Source organism: Oryzias latipes, chromosome 12 (assembly GCF_053564925.1).
Source record: "Oryzias latipes strain Hd-rR chromosome 12, Olatipes_Hd-rR_3.1".
Taxonomy (NCBI): domain Eukaryota; kingdom Metazoa; phylum Chordata; class Actinopteri; order Beloniformes; family Adrianichthyidae; genus Oryzias; species Oryzias latipes.
Window position 1 is genome coordinate 18,515,722 of NC_136248.1, and position 15,336 is coordinate 18,531,057.

At 38.4% G+C, this 15,336-nt stretch overlaps 3 protein-coding genes across 4 annotated transcripts; 1 reads left to right on the forward strand and 2 right to left on the reverse strand.

Moving 5' to 3' along the window:
• Positions 1-399: 399 nt before the first annotated feature.
• Positions 400-9,100, reverse strand: LOC101169795 (protein phosphatase PTC7 homolog). The gene is made up of 6 exons (XM_004074797.5): positions 7,601-9,100; positions 5,903-6,082; positions 4,571-4,769; positions 2,846-2,969; positions 2,628-2,757; positions 400-2,529 (listed from the first exon to the last, which is right to left on the reverse strand). The coding sequence occupies exons 1-6, from the start codon at positions 7,800-7,802 to the stop codon at positions 2,471-2,473; spliced, it is 894 nt and encodes a 297-aa protein (XP_004074845.1). The 5' UTR covers positions 7,803-9,100; the 3' UTR covers positions 400-2,470.
• A 430-nt stretch (positions 9,101-9,530) lies between these two features.
• On the forward strand, positions 9,531-13,195 carry LOC101169548 (uncharacterized). Its single transcript, XM_011481843.4, has 2 exons — positions 9,531-9,992; positions 10,490-13,195. Exon 2 carries the CDS (start codon positions 10,493-10,495, stop codon positions 11,723-11,725), a length of 1,233 nt encoding a protein of 410 aa, XP_011480145.2. The 5' UTR covers positions 9,531-9,992; positions 10,490-10,492; the 3' UTR covers positions 11,726-13,195.
• Positions 13,196-13,791: 596 nt separating this feature from the next.
• Positions 13,792-14,938, reverse strand: sprn2 (shadow of prion protein 2). Of its 2 annotated transcripts, none has more exons than XM_078955852.1 (2): positions 14,807-14,938; positions 13,792-14,321 (listed from the first exon to the last, which is right to left on the reverse strand). In XM_078955852.1, the coding sequence occupies exons 1-2, from the start codon at positions 14,820-14,822 to the stop codon at positions 13,852-13,854; spliced, it is 486 nt and encodes a 161-aa protein (XP_078811978.1). In that variant the 5' UTR covers positions 14,823-14,938; the 3' UTR covers positions 13,792-13,851. The 2 variants fall into 2 exon arrangements, with proteins under 2 accessions (XP_078811978.1, XP_078811979.1); XM_078955853.1 differs by lacking the exon at positions 14,807-14,938 and adding an exon at positions 14,412-14,479.
• Positions 14,939-15,336: the final 398 nt, after the last annotated feature.

Here is a 15,336-nt window from a genome sequence, read left to right on the forward strand (position 1 = left end):
CATACTCCTGAATTAACCTCTTAATGTCTAGAGGGCAATTGGGGCTTTTCAGATTCCAAACGTGAAGGGGCAAGGCCCTCTGGGAATTGTGGTTTTTATGGATATTTTAAAAAAAAAGAAGTGAGTGGACAAGAGTAGTCAAGAGGTTACAATGTTGGGGACTAAAAAGTATTAAAATAAACATAACAAAATGTACAGTAATTTGCACAAAAACACTGTAGATAAATTGGTCACTTTTATCAAGCAATTAACCTGAAAACTGCAGTTTTATTTCACTATTAGATAAGTAATAAATTCTTTTTGAATATTTTTATTTAATTTTATACTAATATTTTAGAAAACTTTTAAACTTGCTGATCATCTATTTAAATATCAAAGAGTGCAGCATAGACAATCATATTTAGTATAAATACTAGATTCTTTATTTAAATAATGTACATATATTTCAAAACGTATTTACAGAAATCAGACCTGCATTGTTACATTGTAGACTGGACAATCATTTCAGACTGCAGAAGCACCTTTGAAACGGCGTAACATGAGATAAATGAGAGGGATGTCGGGGAATCTAATGCTCTGCAGCACAACTGATGTGACAGGCTCGAAATAACAGGAAAGGCCTCTTGATTATGAGTCTAGTTTTTAAGGCGGAAACTGTGCTCACCCTCAGAAGAAAGAAAAGACGAGAACAGACTCCAAATGTCAGAGAATAAGCCATGGAGATAAGACACAAGACGTGCGAAAACAAACAATGCAGAGTCCGGTGAGTGACGCTCAAATAACCTTTACATTTTGTCATGAAGGAAGACCTGCGACATTTGAACTGATCACTACATTTTCAAAATAGGATTCAACTGCTCGTTTCAACAGAAAGGACAAATGGATTATGAAGTTGTCAGTATATGTGGTGGATGATTTCAATTGTGAAAGCATGGATTCAACAAGCTGCAGTGTGTTTTACAGAGCAATACCCGAATCATGTGCATGAATATGGCTTTCCTTCTTTGGTTACTTGTCTTACGCTAACAGATAACCAATGACATGTAACCTAAAAGTAGATGAATGCCCTTCAGACACATTTTAAGGTCCGTAAGAGATCACAGATGTCATTTTGCCGTGTGATTTGAGTGAACGAAGCAAACTGAATTACAATTGTGTCTTTGGTGCCAAAGCTCTTAAACTGTGATGAACGTATGCAGAAACGTAGCTACAGACTACTGTGAACAAAACAGCATTTTACTTTTTCCTTTCTTTTGAATAATATAGTTTTGCAAAATCCTGCACTCACATTTGCACACATAAACACCACCTTATATACATGTAAATCACAACATTTGAGCTCTATAAAGACATTTGAATTTGAAGAAAAGCAGCAAACAAATGCCAAAAGAGACATTGAGAACAGACGACAAATGAAAACCTAAAGTACATCTGATTCTAACGCAATCTTCTTGTCACTCTCAACTTTATGGATTACTTTACAGAAAGACAAAAAACAAGTTAAAAAAAATATACATTTGACTTTTTTTGACCTATCATTTCCATTTTAAGCATTCCCAGATGCTAATTTTAGCTTCATGAGGACAGAAAAAGACAATGCTCATTCCACTAACGTTTCACTCGTACCTCACACACAAATTCACATATTTCCTGCTGCACGTGTGATGCAGGAACACGCCCTGCTTGTTCATTTTATCTACTGGAAGGTGATGCAGCTCACATTGACATCCCCATGTATACGAGAAAAACAAAACACGTGCATGGATCAGTGTTTGTCTTTGACATAACAAAACTGCTTGCAAACAGAAAAAAAGCCTGCAAATTACCTTTAAAAACGTAGAAATATGTACAACTTATAAAGATGTGCGCACCTAAAAATTTCCCAAAGCTAACCCAATTAACCTTCACTTAAACTCTTGGATATTTGAACTCTGTCTTTACAGATTTTTTTTTTTTCCAAAACATTTCCTCACATTGTTATGCCCCCAAAATCCCATTTTATTCTCTTTTGGAAGCATCTGTTATTCCCATCCTGAGTCTAAATCTCTGCCTTTGATTTGAACTTTAAGCATAAAAACATTTGAAGCGACACACCCTATAACCGGCTCTACTGCTCATCAGTTAGGTGTCCAAAATCCCTGGCTTACTTACACATTCAAATTCTCCCAGGCTGCCTTATTACATAACCAAAAAGTGAAAGATGCCATAAAGTGAGACATGTCGACCTGAAAAGCGTTCCTCAGCCCGCCGTCCCCCATCATGGTCAACATGAAAGGCGACCTGGCTTCCCACCACCTCTCCAGCTATAAAAGCAGTGGAAGAAAACTAAACTCTACAAGGAGTGTGACTTGTGACGGCGAGCATCCTCTGCTGGCCTGCAGTTCACGTTGCGAAGACATAAAACGGAAGACTCTGGCAGATGGGAAGAATGAATCAGCTCCAAAGAAAACACACTCATGCACACACACACTTAATCAGTGTATTCAGCCACAATGGACAGCAGCACTGTGATATCATCCGGTTTCCCTCCTGCAGAGAAGAAGAACAAGAAGTGAGAAAGGTGTTCACTCTAACCCATACATGTAATCACATACCTTCTAAATTAGGATAACTGAAGGTTTCCTCACCTCTTACATTCAAGCCATTGTCACAGGCAAACTGTGCAAAAGGGGACATATAGTTGGGATCGTAGGCAAGGTCGTGAGCTTGTTTCGCAATGCTCTGAGCAGTCTGCAGGACGCTGTCATAGTTGGACGTCTGACAGGAGCAAAAACGACTGGCGTTACAATCCGACACACAGATTTTAATCACACGTGCATTACAGGGTGCAATCTAGAAGTGGCACCTTGAGTTTTTTGAGCTCTTGAAGAATCATGTAATCTGGCATGTTGTCAAAAAGGCCATCTGTTGCCGTTAAGATGATGTCGCCGAGTTGGACGTCAAAAGAGGAGTTGTCAGCTGCTTCAGGGCTGGAAGGGACAAAACAAGAGGCAGTCAGGGTGTGGAAAGAAGCAGCTGAGCAAGACGAACTTTGAGGTGGTGGTGAAAAATGTAAATAGTCACAGAGCTGAGTAATCAAAATGTAATGGTGCATGTGGTGGAGGAGTGTAATTTGGCAGCTCTCTCAAAACGCGACCTGGTCATCGTGTTCTTTCCGTCTGCAGGGAGGCCCTGTTACGCACCGACACCAGGACTCAAGTTTTATTTCCCAGGAACCCCATGTTCCCCACTTCTCTTGCTGGTCTTTTTTTAAAGTGACAGACATGAAAGCGGCATAAATCTCATCTTGAAAGAGACAGACACTTCTGGTCTACCATTTGCCTTCTTTGTTTAAGTGGAATACAGTGAAAAAAAGCAAAAAATATGCTACAAATGTCACATGTCTGTTTGATCAAGTTCACTGCAAAAACAGGTCGCCTAGAAATAAGACACAAATTCTTAAAAAAAAAAAAAATTTTTAATCTGCCAATAGGGTAAGAATAATTGTCTTACTAAAAATTCCTTTAAGAAAAAAAAATTATAGTCACTAAGACATGTTTTCTTATACTACAATTATTTTGCTATTGAAAAACTGTATGATTACTTTTTATGCAAAACATAAAGTAAGACATTTTTTCTTAATATTCAGCTTTTCCATCATTGTCATAATCCAAAGCTGCCAGAAAAGCTTCAAACTGTGACTGAGGTATGTTGTGGACTTTCATCACTCTGCAGAGTGGATAGCTTTATAAATAGGATCCTGCTTGGATTAACCTTTGCCTGGAAAAAAAGGCATTTTTGCAAAGTTAAAGTAAATATGTACTGCTAAATATCTAACACTAGGATATCAATGTGGGCGGGAAAACAGATTAAAGATGCAAATCGTAGTCATGAGAGGAAAATGCTGATGCTTGATCACATTCATCCATTTTATAATCCAGCAGACAAGCTAAAAAAAAAAAAATCTCTCTTATATTTATGTTTCTTTGAGGCCAAAACAAAACTTAAAGAGTAAATATTTTTAGAAAATAAGATTCAAGTAAAGAATGCAGAATAAAAATACTATTTTGCATTACAAAGTTGTATGCCAAATGCACTTTAGCTCATTTAAAGCATAAAAAAACTATCCTGGGTTTTTTATGGGCTAATCTTCACCCCTAAATGAGCTGTAAGAGCTCCTCCACCTTCCACATATGTACGTGTTAGAATTGAAATCTTATCAAAAATACATTCCTATGTTTGGTTTATTTTTTACTATTTTCAGTAATACAATTTAAGAGGGGAGAGATTGTGACCTAGAATGTGAAAAAGAATTTGAAAATACTGTTGAGGTGACCCAGACGTCATCTGTGGTTGTTGCTAATCCACAACAGAATGAGGAACTGCAGTTTTGTTAAAGGAACAGCAACAGCTTTACATTCCTAACAACTTTCAACTGTTCATTTCCAGGGCAAAATATTTTTGACCATTTTAGGAGCGTTTGTCATCTGCTTAAAGAACATAATTTTTCTTTTTTAAATTAAAAAGTGGTCATTTAGACGAATATTTGTTGCTTGAACTAATCAAAATGAAATGGGTGTGAGCTGCTGACCTGTCGCTGAGGACCACTCCCTCAGTTCCAGGGGGAGCAATGGAAAGCTGGAAGGGCGTGTTAAAATAGTGCTGCTGCTCATCTGAGCGATGGACCACCTCTCCACCTCGTACCACCAGGAAGCCCGAGTCTCCAAGGTTACAGGTGTGTAGCCGGTGACTCCTACGATCCAGAACCACAATGCAGGCCGTGCTGCTGCCTAGAAATGAGGCATGAAACGGTAAAACACACATGGATTCACAAAAAACAGTTTGTTGTTTATGCAAATCAACGCCCCATGAAGCAAGCCTCTGAATGTATAAATACATTTTACCATTTATTCCCATAGTGATTAATATATTCATAATCTTAACATGTCCTGGTGTGAGAAGAAAAAAAGGCTGCAGGGCATTAGATCTGTCTTGTTCCCCACGGACTAGTTATCTGGAGTCATTGTAACCTTGAGTGAGAGCAGTCAAGAACTGACCTTCTCGTAGTTTCCCAAAATATAATTGGGGCCTTTGGAAAATATTGCTGCAGCCATTGAGAGCCTGCAGACTCTTGGCTGGAGATACTGAGCCTCAGAAGAAATGTGATCAAGGTCACAAGTTTAGCACACGCTCCTCCAATAAAGATCTCTGCACCTGTAGGGTTACTACTTCACTATAACTTGCCAAACAGTAGGGCAGAACAATGAAAAGGCAAAACAAAATCAATCTTTTTATTGGGTCAATTCGAATACCCTGTTCTTTCGTTTTCCATTTTAAATGGCTGGACTACTGTTCATTGCCTGCTTTGTGGTTCATTTTTTTGAACATTTGTTCTTTGAAATCATATTATTCATTGAACAAAGAACCAACTAAGCTTTTCCATGCTCAGTCAGTAAGCCTGAGTGTGTGACCTGAAGCCAAATTTTTACCCATAGATTATGGAGTTGTTGTTTTTTTGTTCTTTTCTTTTTACGCATATTCTTTGAAGACATCAATGAGCATCAACTGCATGAAAGTTAGTGAAGCTATGGAATCCGGCTGCACCGCTGTGCACGTAAACCCACCAATGAATGTCTCCCATAAGCAGACTGTTTTGCCTCCATGATCACAGTTGACTTACTGACAGTATTTTACCAAACCCTAGAAGATACATGCATTTCTATTATGGAAAAAAAGCCACAGTGATTGTGTTAAAAAGCTTAAATAGGTGCACATACAGGTAAAAAATACAAATATGTTGTAAAGATGCAGTAAAGCTGTACTGGATCATTGTGTTGTATGTGTTTTTAAGTCCTATTTCACATTTGCTGAGTGCCGTTTCTATACACTTCCGGTTTACACGGGTCTTACTTTCTGTCCTCACCTAGTAATGGGACTTTGTTCTGCAGAAGTTCATAGTAGCCAGAGGTCAGAATGCCCACCGGGTGGCTCGGAGTGAAGCGTCCTTCCTTTACCAGCCGTTCACAGGTCCTCATTAACGTGGCAGAGAACTGAGACGGATCAACACCATAGTCCCGCCAGCCGCCTACACCATCCGCGACACCTGATGGAGAAAGTAGAAATTCAAATCTTATCAAGTGGTCATTTTTACCAACCAAAAAAACTCTGTTTTTAAGACAAATACTCCTTGGTACATATTTAAACAAAGAAAATAGTTTAAATACAAACTATTCAGTCATTTATCAAGAAAAAAATGAAAACAGGGTTATAGTTCATTCCAGCTTTTCCCATCAAAATAACTATCAAAAACTGTCATGTGTGTAACTTTAAAATAAAATAAAAATTTGAATTATAGGTTTGATTGTTGAATAATTTAGTCAGGATTCAAACATGTGAGATAAAATAATAAGCAGTGACTGAATTTGACTGTATTAAAAACACATATGTATGCACTATTAGAAGCAATATCATATAAATAAGTAGAATGATACAAATGTATATGGTTATATAAAACCGCATAAGATAGGAAATCCAATTAAATATTAAAAAATTATAGTAAAAATGTCCCGACCACATCAGAACCATGAGTTAACATTTGCAATCAGCATAAATATTCAGAAGTGTTGTTGATTTGCATTTCTTTAATAACAAAGAAAAATGAATATGACAAGCTAAGAGCAGTCAGAGGAAAAGGCATCAACATGCCAGCATGCAGGATACAAAACAGCTGTAGGTGGAAAAACCTATTGGATTGTAACAGCCACAGAGCACAGCTAACAACCAGGTTTATGATATCAACATTGTAACATATCAACGAAAATAAACCCATTTATGAAACTGAAAAATTCCTGGAAATTTCCTAAATAAATCTGTTACTTAGAATCAAAGCTGCCAGGATGAACCAAACCCCAGTCTAAAAATAAAATTAAAAAATATTAAAATAACCCCCGTTTTTCCAACAATCAGCCTTCATTGTACATGATATAAGCTTCGAGGACAAATAGATTTTTTCAGTATGTGCGGTCCTCTTTGAGCCCCACACCTGTCTGAAAAGCCAGAACCGTGCCCCCAGCCACGTGTTTTCACAGACTGACCGCTTTCTCCACATGCCGGCTGGTTTGGGACAAAGCAGCAGGATTTGACTAAGCTAGGTGCTAGCAACATGGCTGCCTCCATACCCAACCATTCTGACCTTTGCAAGACATTGTAGTGTTCAATCCAAGACGATTTAGCGTTTGCATTCCAGGCCCATTCCTTTGTAATTTTATTTTTTACGCATCTTCAAACCTTGTGTGACCTCTGTATATTTCCTGCACGTGCAGTTTTACTTGTTTTGGTTTATTTAGGTGAAAGGTCACATGTGTTTTAAACCAAAACACCTGCAATTCACCTTTAAATGTATATGTTTGTGAGCGTTTTTGTGCCATATATTGTTCAAAGTATTAAAAAAAGTAGTATAAATGCAGAGAATGACACGTAAAGCCGCAGACTGGAAAAGTTTGGCATGTGTAAAAGAGGGGGGGAGAGGCAGTTGTGTTTTCATACGAGTGATCGGTACACGTGCAGACCCAGATCGCTGAAGGTCACCCTTGAAATGGAGAATCTGTGAACAAGACCTTACCTAAAACATCAGCAGTCCGGTGCCGCGCTATGAAGCAGGCGTCATCCCCATAGCACATCCCTTTCTTGAGGATACCTTTCCGAAAGTCTTTGCCGAAGCCATAACTGGCGGTGATCAGGCTGTAGTCCCGACCGTCAGTCTGAGAGAGTCCGCCCAGGACAGCCCTGGCTACCAGTCTACCATACGATAGCACGGATAACATCCCCTAGCGAAGAAAAGCTCCGTCTTGATGAGAGCACACGCTGACCCCTTTTTTCCCTCTGCGTCCGTTCACCTGCCAGCGAGTCTTCAGTCAGTCAGATCAACTTAGCCACGGATGTCTTCTTTTATCCTTCCATTCGTCCTCCACCGACCCTCTCTGTTGTGATGGCGCAGCCCCCAAAAACGTCCACGAAACTCCCACCGTTTGTCGTGACTTTTTAGCGCTCAGCTCGCGTGTCAGGTGTGCATTTCACCGACGCCGCAGTTCCTCCACTGGGTTCTCTCCTTACCGACATGTTTCCACCGGACACAAAGCTACATACGGGTGTTTGACCGTTTACTACAGTGACGTCACCAGAGCATGCGCCGACGCCTCCCAGAAAAAAAAAACTTTATTGTTTGAAGCGCCGAAAGGAAAAAAAACGTTGAGTCGGTGACCTATTAAATAAATTTTACATTTTTGACACAAGTTACTGAAGATTGTTATCATTATTTTTATAAGAACACATCCAAGGTAAACACAAATTTTAAATGGTCAATGGAGGTTTACTCTGAATACTGAACGATTCTAATGAATACTAATTCTAATCAATTATCATTTATAAAACTATCTCTGACACAAACGTCTTTCTATTTAGATTAAACGTTTTTAAAAAGTAATACACAAGGCAAATGTGTATTTTAATTCTGCTAGATAATTTTAAATGAATAAATGTGAACAAATAAATTATTATACCATTGCCTTTTAGTTATTATGTCACCAGATGCATCTTAATCTGATGGCATCTGTATGGTGACAATAAAGCATTCTATTCTATTAGATTCTATTCTATTTCTATTTTATTCTATTGTATTGTCCATTCTATCATTGTCCATCCACAAAGTCTAACCTCTATTTCCCAACACTCACCTAATCTGACCCAGCAGGGTTGGTTTATTAAGAAGACCTAATTTAAAAAAACAACAACTTTAAAATGGAAATGAGTGTTGAGTCAGAGTTACTACCATAGGGTCAAACAACAAATAACATCCGAGGATCTTAGTTATTTCTACAACTAAAACCACAATAAATAATTAAAAAACAAAAACATTAAAACTAAAGACTATTTTAGAAACACCCCAGAAAGCATTGCGATTATTTAGACCATCCTCTAGGCACAATAACAAGGTTTATTCAAAAGGAAATGCTGTTAGTAGTATTATACTATCTAGATCTTTAGCTGCCCCCCCCCCCCTTACTTTTTTTTTACATCTGCTGTGAACAAGAGCGAGCAGAGAGGACTATTTCAATAAAATGTTAGTACAGCCTGAATTGTTAAAGCAGCATCTTTTGTTTCTTAGTATGAAGAACCTGCCGGAATTTCTACTCCACAGGTTTTTCTCAGAATCGCACTGCACAGATTTGTCCATAGTTTTTATCATTCTCAGAACGTAATTGCCGATTTCATCAACTGCCGATGAACCCTGTGCTATTAGGTGTGTCATCGTCAGTCGTGATATTCTCTGGTGGATGCTCCTCTTCTTTTTTAATCGTATTATATTATATTATATTATATTATATTATATTATATTATATTATATTATATTATATTATATTATATTATATTATATTATATTATATTATATCGACCTCGTATCTTATCTGCTAACAAACTTGATTGTGACGACCAAACAAATGTATGAAAGTCACCGGAAGTCTTTTGGTGTGACGTTGTGCTCCACCTAAAAGTGACCGGCACAAACACATTCTGTCGGCTTTACTTCTACATTTTTTTATTTTAAATTTATAATAGAAGGTACTTAACATTAACATTTTACCAATTAAAAACATTTTATTTTTAAACTGGTTTCGCCGATAAAATATTACCATACACGAAACATGTACCTTGTTGTCATTTAGTCTCACATTTATTCATCTTTGCAGGCCACCAAAAGAACTATAGTGGGTTTTGGTGGACAATATCAGTCGAAAAATTGTATTTAATCAGAGAAATAAAATGTCATTAGGAAGATTATTGGACGTGCAAGCTCCTCGTAATTTCGCAGAAGTGACTCGTGTGTGTTTAGCTCCGCCTTAACCCAGGCTGCAGCCTTCTGTCTCTCGCAGTAACGGAAAAGCGACGGTGGGAGGACAACAAACGCAGCTTCTCAGAAACGCATCCTAGGAGCACGGACAGGCCATCTCAGCACGGTAGGAATAATGATAATAATATTAATGAAAACATCCGGCCATTCATTAGTTTAAGACGAATACCATACAACAATCATATTGCAGCATATTATGTATGTACCACGCGTGTTGTTATTCATCGAGGATTACGCGACTAGGCTGGCGAAATGGTAACGATGCGTTCAATGTTGTCAGTAAAAACAGGTGGCGCAATGTAAATCTTTCATTCGTTTAAATGGAAATAAATCGTAACATGACTCGAATAAATAAGTGATGCGTATAATAACAAGTCATTCCCCTTCAGTTGCTATTTTTTATTTGTAATTAAAGGATGGGCTCAATAGATGATGATTGAAGAAACAATTATATTATTTACTAGGTGTTTATCTAGTGTTTTTGATTATGAAATGTCAAGTAACAAGACTATTTATTTTCCATCCCTTACATCACAGGATAAAGATAACAAAGATGACTTGTGAGTTTGTTGTAATTGCTGTTTTCAATCTTTTCTCTTGAAGGCCATGATGGGAAGATTGTGTCAATTGGGCCTTTTGTCCCTCCTTATTATATCTCTCCTCAATATGGAACCGGCACGGGCTAAGAGAAGTAGCAGCAGCAGCAAGAAATCCTCATCGTCAAGCAACAAGGGTGGGACACACTCAAAGCCATCCAGTTCTCAGCCAGGAAACTACCCCCGGCAGCCACAGAATCCCGCCCGCAACCCAAATCCGTATCCTCCCGGAGGAAGTTATCCCCATCCTGGAGCAGGCAATCCTAATCCCGGAGGATATCCCAGGCAAAATCCACCAAATAATCCAGGAGCTGGCCATTATCCAAACCAGAATCCCGGGGGTTATCCTGCAGGTGGCTACCCAGCTGCAGGTGGAAACCCAGCTGGAGGGTATCCTAATCAATATCCAGGCAAAGGAGGATATCCTAACCAGTACCCTGCTGGTGGTGGATATCCTAACCAAAACCCTGGGAGGAATTATCCTAATCAATATCCAGGAGCTGGATACCCAGCTGGAGGGTATCCTAACCAATACCCAGGCAGAGGAGGTGTAAATCCTGGTGGTTACCCCAACTGGAATCCAAATAACAACGTGTACAATTCCAGGTTTGGCGGAGGAGGTTATGGACAGCCTGGCTATGGGATGGGCGGGTCTCCTTTCTCTCGTTCAGTGCAGGGCATGGGGATCCAGCCCAGGTCTACTGGTTTTGCAAAAAAAGCCATGATGGCAGCAGGTGTTGGTGCTCTTGCTGGGATGGCTGTGGGATACGGACTAGGGCGCTTCCCTCGACCGCATTTTAATTTCCGGAACCCTGAAGAAGAATCCTACTACAACAACTACATGTACCGTCGTTACGGTAAGGAATCCACAGATGAGAAAGACTATGGCCGAGATTACGTCTACAAAATTCCTCCACGCGCAGAGTCCTATGAGAAGTTCATGGCGCGCTGCATGAATGAGACCGACAACGGCCAGGCCAGTCGCTCCCCTGCTCCCGTGAGTGGAGTGGATACTGAGGAGGATGACACCGTCAGCATTCAGGAGATTGGGTACCCTGCCCTTATTGAGCAAATGAAGTCCCGGCGCTGCGTGGAGAAGTACATGATCTACTCAGAGCAGTTCCTTGAATCTCGATCGGAGCAACAGTCCCAGGCCGGTCGTAGCAGTGCTCTGAGCTACGGGTTATTTGAGCTTTTCACTTCCTGTTTCATGCTCCTTTCCAGCATGCTCCTGCTCCAGTGAGGAAAAACAACTTCCTCACTCTTTTTACTTCATCTCTAATGTAATTTTTACTCCCATTGTTTGTACATGCATGGCTACTTCCTCTCAATATGTATGTAACTGCCACGGTGGAAACAACAACCTTCCTAATACAAATAGCGGAGAGAAACATGTATGTAATATCCAAAAGAGCTTGTGAAAGCTTTCTAAAAGAGGTGGCTTCTAGTATATTTAGATCATCTTTTTTGTGTTGCACAAACAGTACAGTTGTTATCTCTTGTATTCATTTAGACTTTTGTTGCTCTAGCGTTGTTTTGCACTTAAAAGTTTTCGTGTACTGAAACCAGAACCAATCGGATTCAATTCTAATGGCTAGATGGGACAGAAAATAATCACTAAAGCTGTTTTACAGGACCTTTCACAGGTACATTTGTCAGTTTTGCAAAAGCTGTCACTAAAACGTCTTTTATATGCGCTCAGGCTTCAAATAGTCTGCTAGCATCTTGCATAACTAAGCCATGATTCTGTCTCTCCATTATTTTTGTCAAGAAACTGGAAGTTGAATTTATTGAAGTCACAGTTATTTATGTTTAAAAATCTAGTTTTGGCAGCTGGTTTCTGGTTTGTAATGCAAACCTAGCACTTCGAGAGGACAAAAGTATCCTCTAAGTTGTTCTGATAATGTCCTGCACTGAAAGCTAGGAGTTGCTCCATATTTTGGCAGTTTTATTTATTTATGTGCTCAAAACAATTCCTTTTTCACCTTTATAAAAGTTACTGAAAAGTCCAATTTTGGTTGCATCGATGTTGTGATTGCAGTGGGACTTACAGTTGGCGAGTATTCCTGTGACTCATTGTAATAAGTAACACAATGTTAAAAGAAACATTACAGACTGCTTAAAGAACTGGCTAATTGACTTTTCTTCCTTTTATGTTCCTGAGGATCACTTGGAGATCCAAAGGTCAGCTTTTCTCCTTAATTTCACACAAACATTTCTGGCTTTAGGCTGTAATTAAAGCACTGCTGTAAAAGTTTTTTTAATGTGTCCCATGTGTAGTTAGTCAATGATGACATTTTCAAGGGACTTTAAACTTAAAATAACAAATACAGAAACTATCCTAAAGTGATGCTCTCTGTTACGTGCATGTTCCTGTTTTCAGCTAGCCTTTCACCAAACCCCTTTATAGTTTTATATTAGAATCCAGTATTGTTGTTTTACATGTTTGTTCTAATAAGTTCCTCCCAGGTTTACTTTATTGATGCCATGTTGTATGAGAAAGATCTGTGAAGTGCACTTATTCCCAATTTAAACTGGAATTTCCATTACTGTTTCCATAAGCTTTTATTTTGAAGTTTAAATGCATGGTATAAGCCTGTTTCTGATTTACATTGTGAATTCCTCGTGTTATTCATAAAATGCTATGGATTATAATTTAGGTTATTGTGGATGTTCATGTGTTTAATTAAATAAAGTTTCTCTGTCTACATGATCCAAATGTCCTGATTGGTGCCTTTTATGATTATTATATTAGTATTTAATAAAAACAGCAGTTTCAGATTTAAAATTGAATGGAAAGGTTTATGGAAAATCAACCTTATTAAGGACGGTTTATGTTTTAATTTTTTTGTGATTTTTTTCACAACATTTTTAAAATTTGAATGCAGTTTTTAGATTCCAAACTTTTTTCATATTAACATTTAAAAGTGGAAAAATAGATAAATGACATAATAGAATTAGTAGACTATTGTCAAACAAACAGAACAGATACATTTATGGCTCCAGTTTTAAACATAAACAAATGATCAAAATATATTTTTAAGGGAGCTGTAATATTTTCCACCATATTTATATGAAATTTCAAGGTTTTTGTTGGTAAAAATTTAATTTATAATTTCCTTTTTTAACCTAATCATCTTAGTCTTACTGTTTTTAATATAATAAAAAATAATTAAGTAGAAAACAAACTATTAAAATTGATTAAATTAGGCACTAATGACCCATTTGGAATGAGCATATTAAAATTTAGGTCTATTTCTTAGTGACTTAAAACCTGAAGAAGCAAGAATAAGTTCAGCAAAGCAAGAATAAGTTCAGCACAACGCTTTGATTTTATTCATTGATATCATTATTTGATTTCACACTGCATTAAATCCCTCTGATCCACGCTGCTGTGAGAAAAGGCAGCACATGTCCCAGCATGCCAAACATGTTCGCCTCAGGAACAGGGGCAGCTCCTCGAACAAAGGCTCTCCAGAATGTCTGGTTGTTCTGTTTCTGGGTTTCCTGGTAATGAGGCCGTTGACCTTGATCCGAGGAAGCACTTTTCTGCTTGTTGAAGTTGCCGCCCCCATGCTTTGGCTTGCCGAACAGGCCCAGTCCGTACCCGGTTCCCGTGCCTCCCAGCATGCCTGCTGCTGCTGCTGCCCCCGCCCACTTTAGGCCCTGCTTGGAGAGGCCTCGACCCTGAGAGGAGGACCCCTTTTCGTCGTCACCTTTTCCTTTGCCTCTGAAAGGGCCTCCTCGCTTACCGCATGCATACTGTGGGCACAAAGCCGCCAGGAGCAGCACCAGAACCCCAAATGAGACAAGCTTCTGCTGGAAAACCATTTTCGGAGCTGTAGAAACAGAGAGACAATTGGGGTGAAAAAAAAGCTGCTTTTCTGTCTTTCCTTCACATCTTAATTTGGCATTTCTGTGCAGTTCACCGTGCTCATTCATATACGAGACAGGAAGAGCTTAGAAGTGTGGACATGCATTCAAACCGTCTCTGCACAAACAAAGTCACATGCTCACCAACACAACAGACATCTAGAACAATCCAGCAGCTCTGGTAACACTGGGATTTGCTGAGTATTAGGTGATGTCCATTTCTCCGGTTCATGATGTATTTGTTGATCTACTGTTAAATATTTCTTTAGATGTTCTCAAAAATTGTCTGTGTAACTAAAGATGGATAAAGCCAGAAATGGAACATTTAAAAAGTGAAGTTGGCAACTTTTATAAAGTAAAAATGCCTTTTTTTTAAATAAACAACATATAACATTGTTGTGACAGAAAACGTTTTGCATAGCAGATCAAAATAAAAACTAAACAATCTTACCTCTCAGGGTGATCATTCAGGGATGGAGAGGTGCTGTGGTCCTTGTTCATGCCACAACTCTTGTATTGTCATAGATCAGCATTATGGCTTTCATGTTCATTTCCAAACAATAATCAGGTTGCGGTTTAGCTCCTCCTCCAAAAAGTTTCTGTTCTGTGATTGGCTACAGATCAATAATATCTGAAAAACAGTCGCTGTGTTTTTACGCTGATGTTAATCTTTGTTGTGTGAATTTTCTCCCATCATCCAACAGTTTAAATACAGATTGTTTTTTTGTTTATCTCTTTTTTCCCCCCCATCAACTTCCTTTTTATTTAAAGTTTAATCTCCTAGTGGATAAAAATATATATAATCCATTTAAATCTGTCATAAAGTTTCCTAAAGTTCTTAATTAAAAAAAAATAACCATTGATGAACATTTCTGGATATAAATACATGAAACATTTTTTAGACAAAATAAAACACAAGTATTGCAATATTGCAATCCACAAAGTAAATAAACAAACCAATAAATAAATAAATAAAATCGG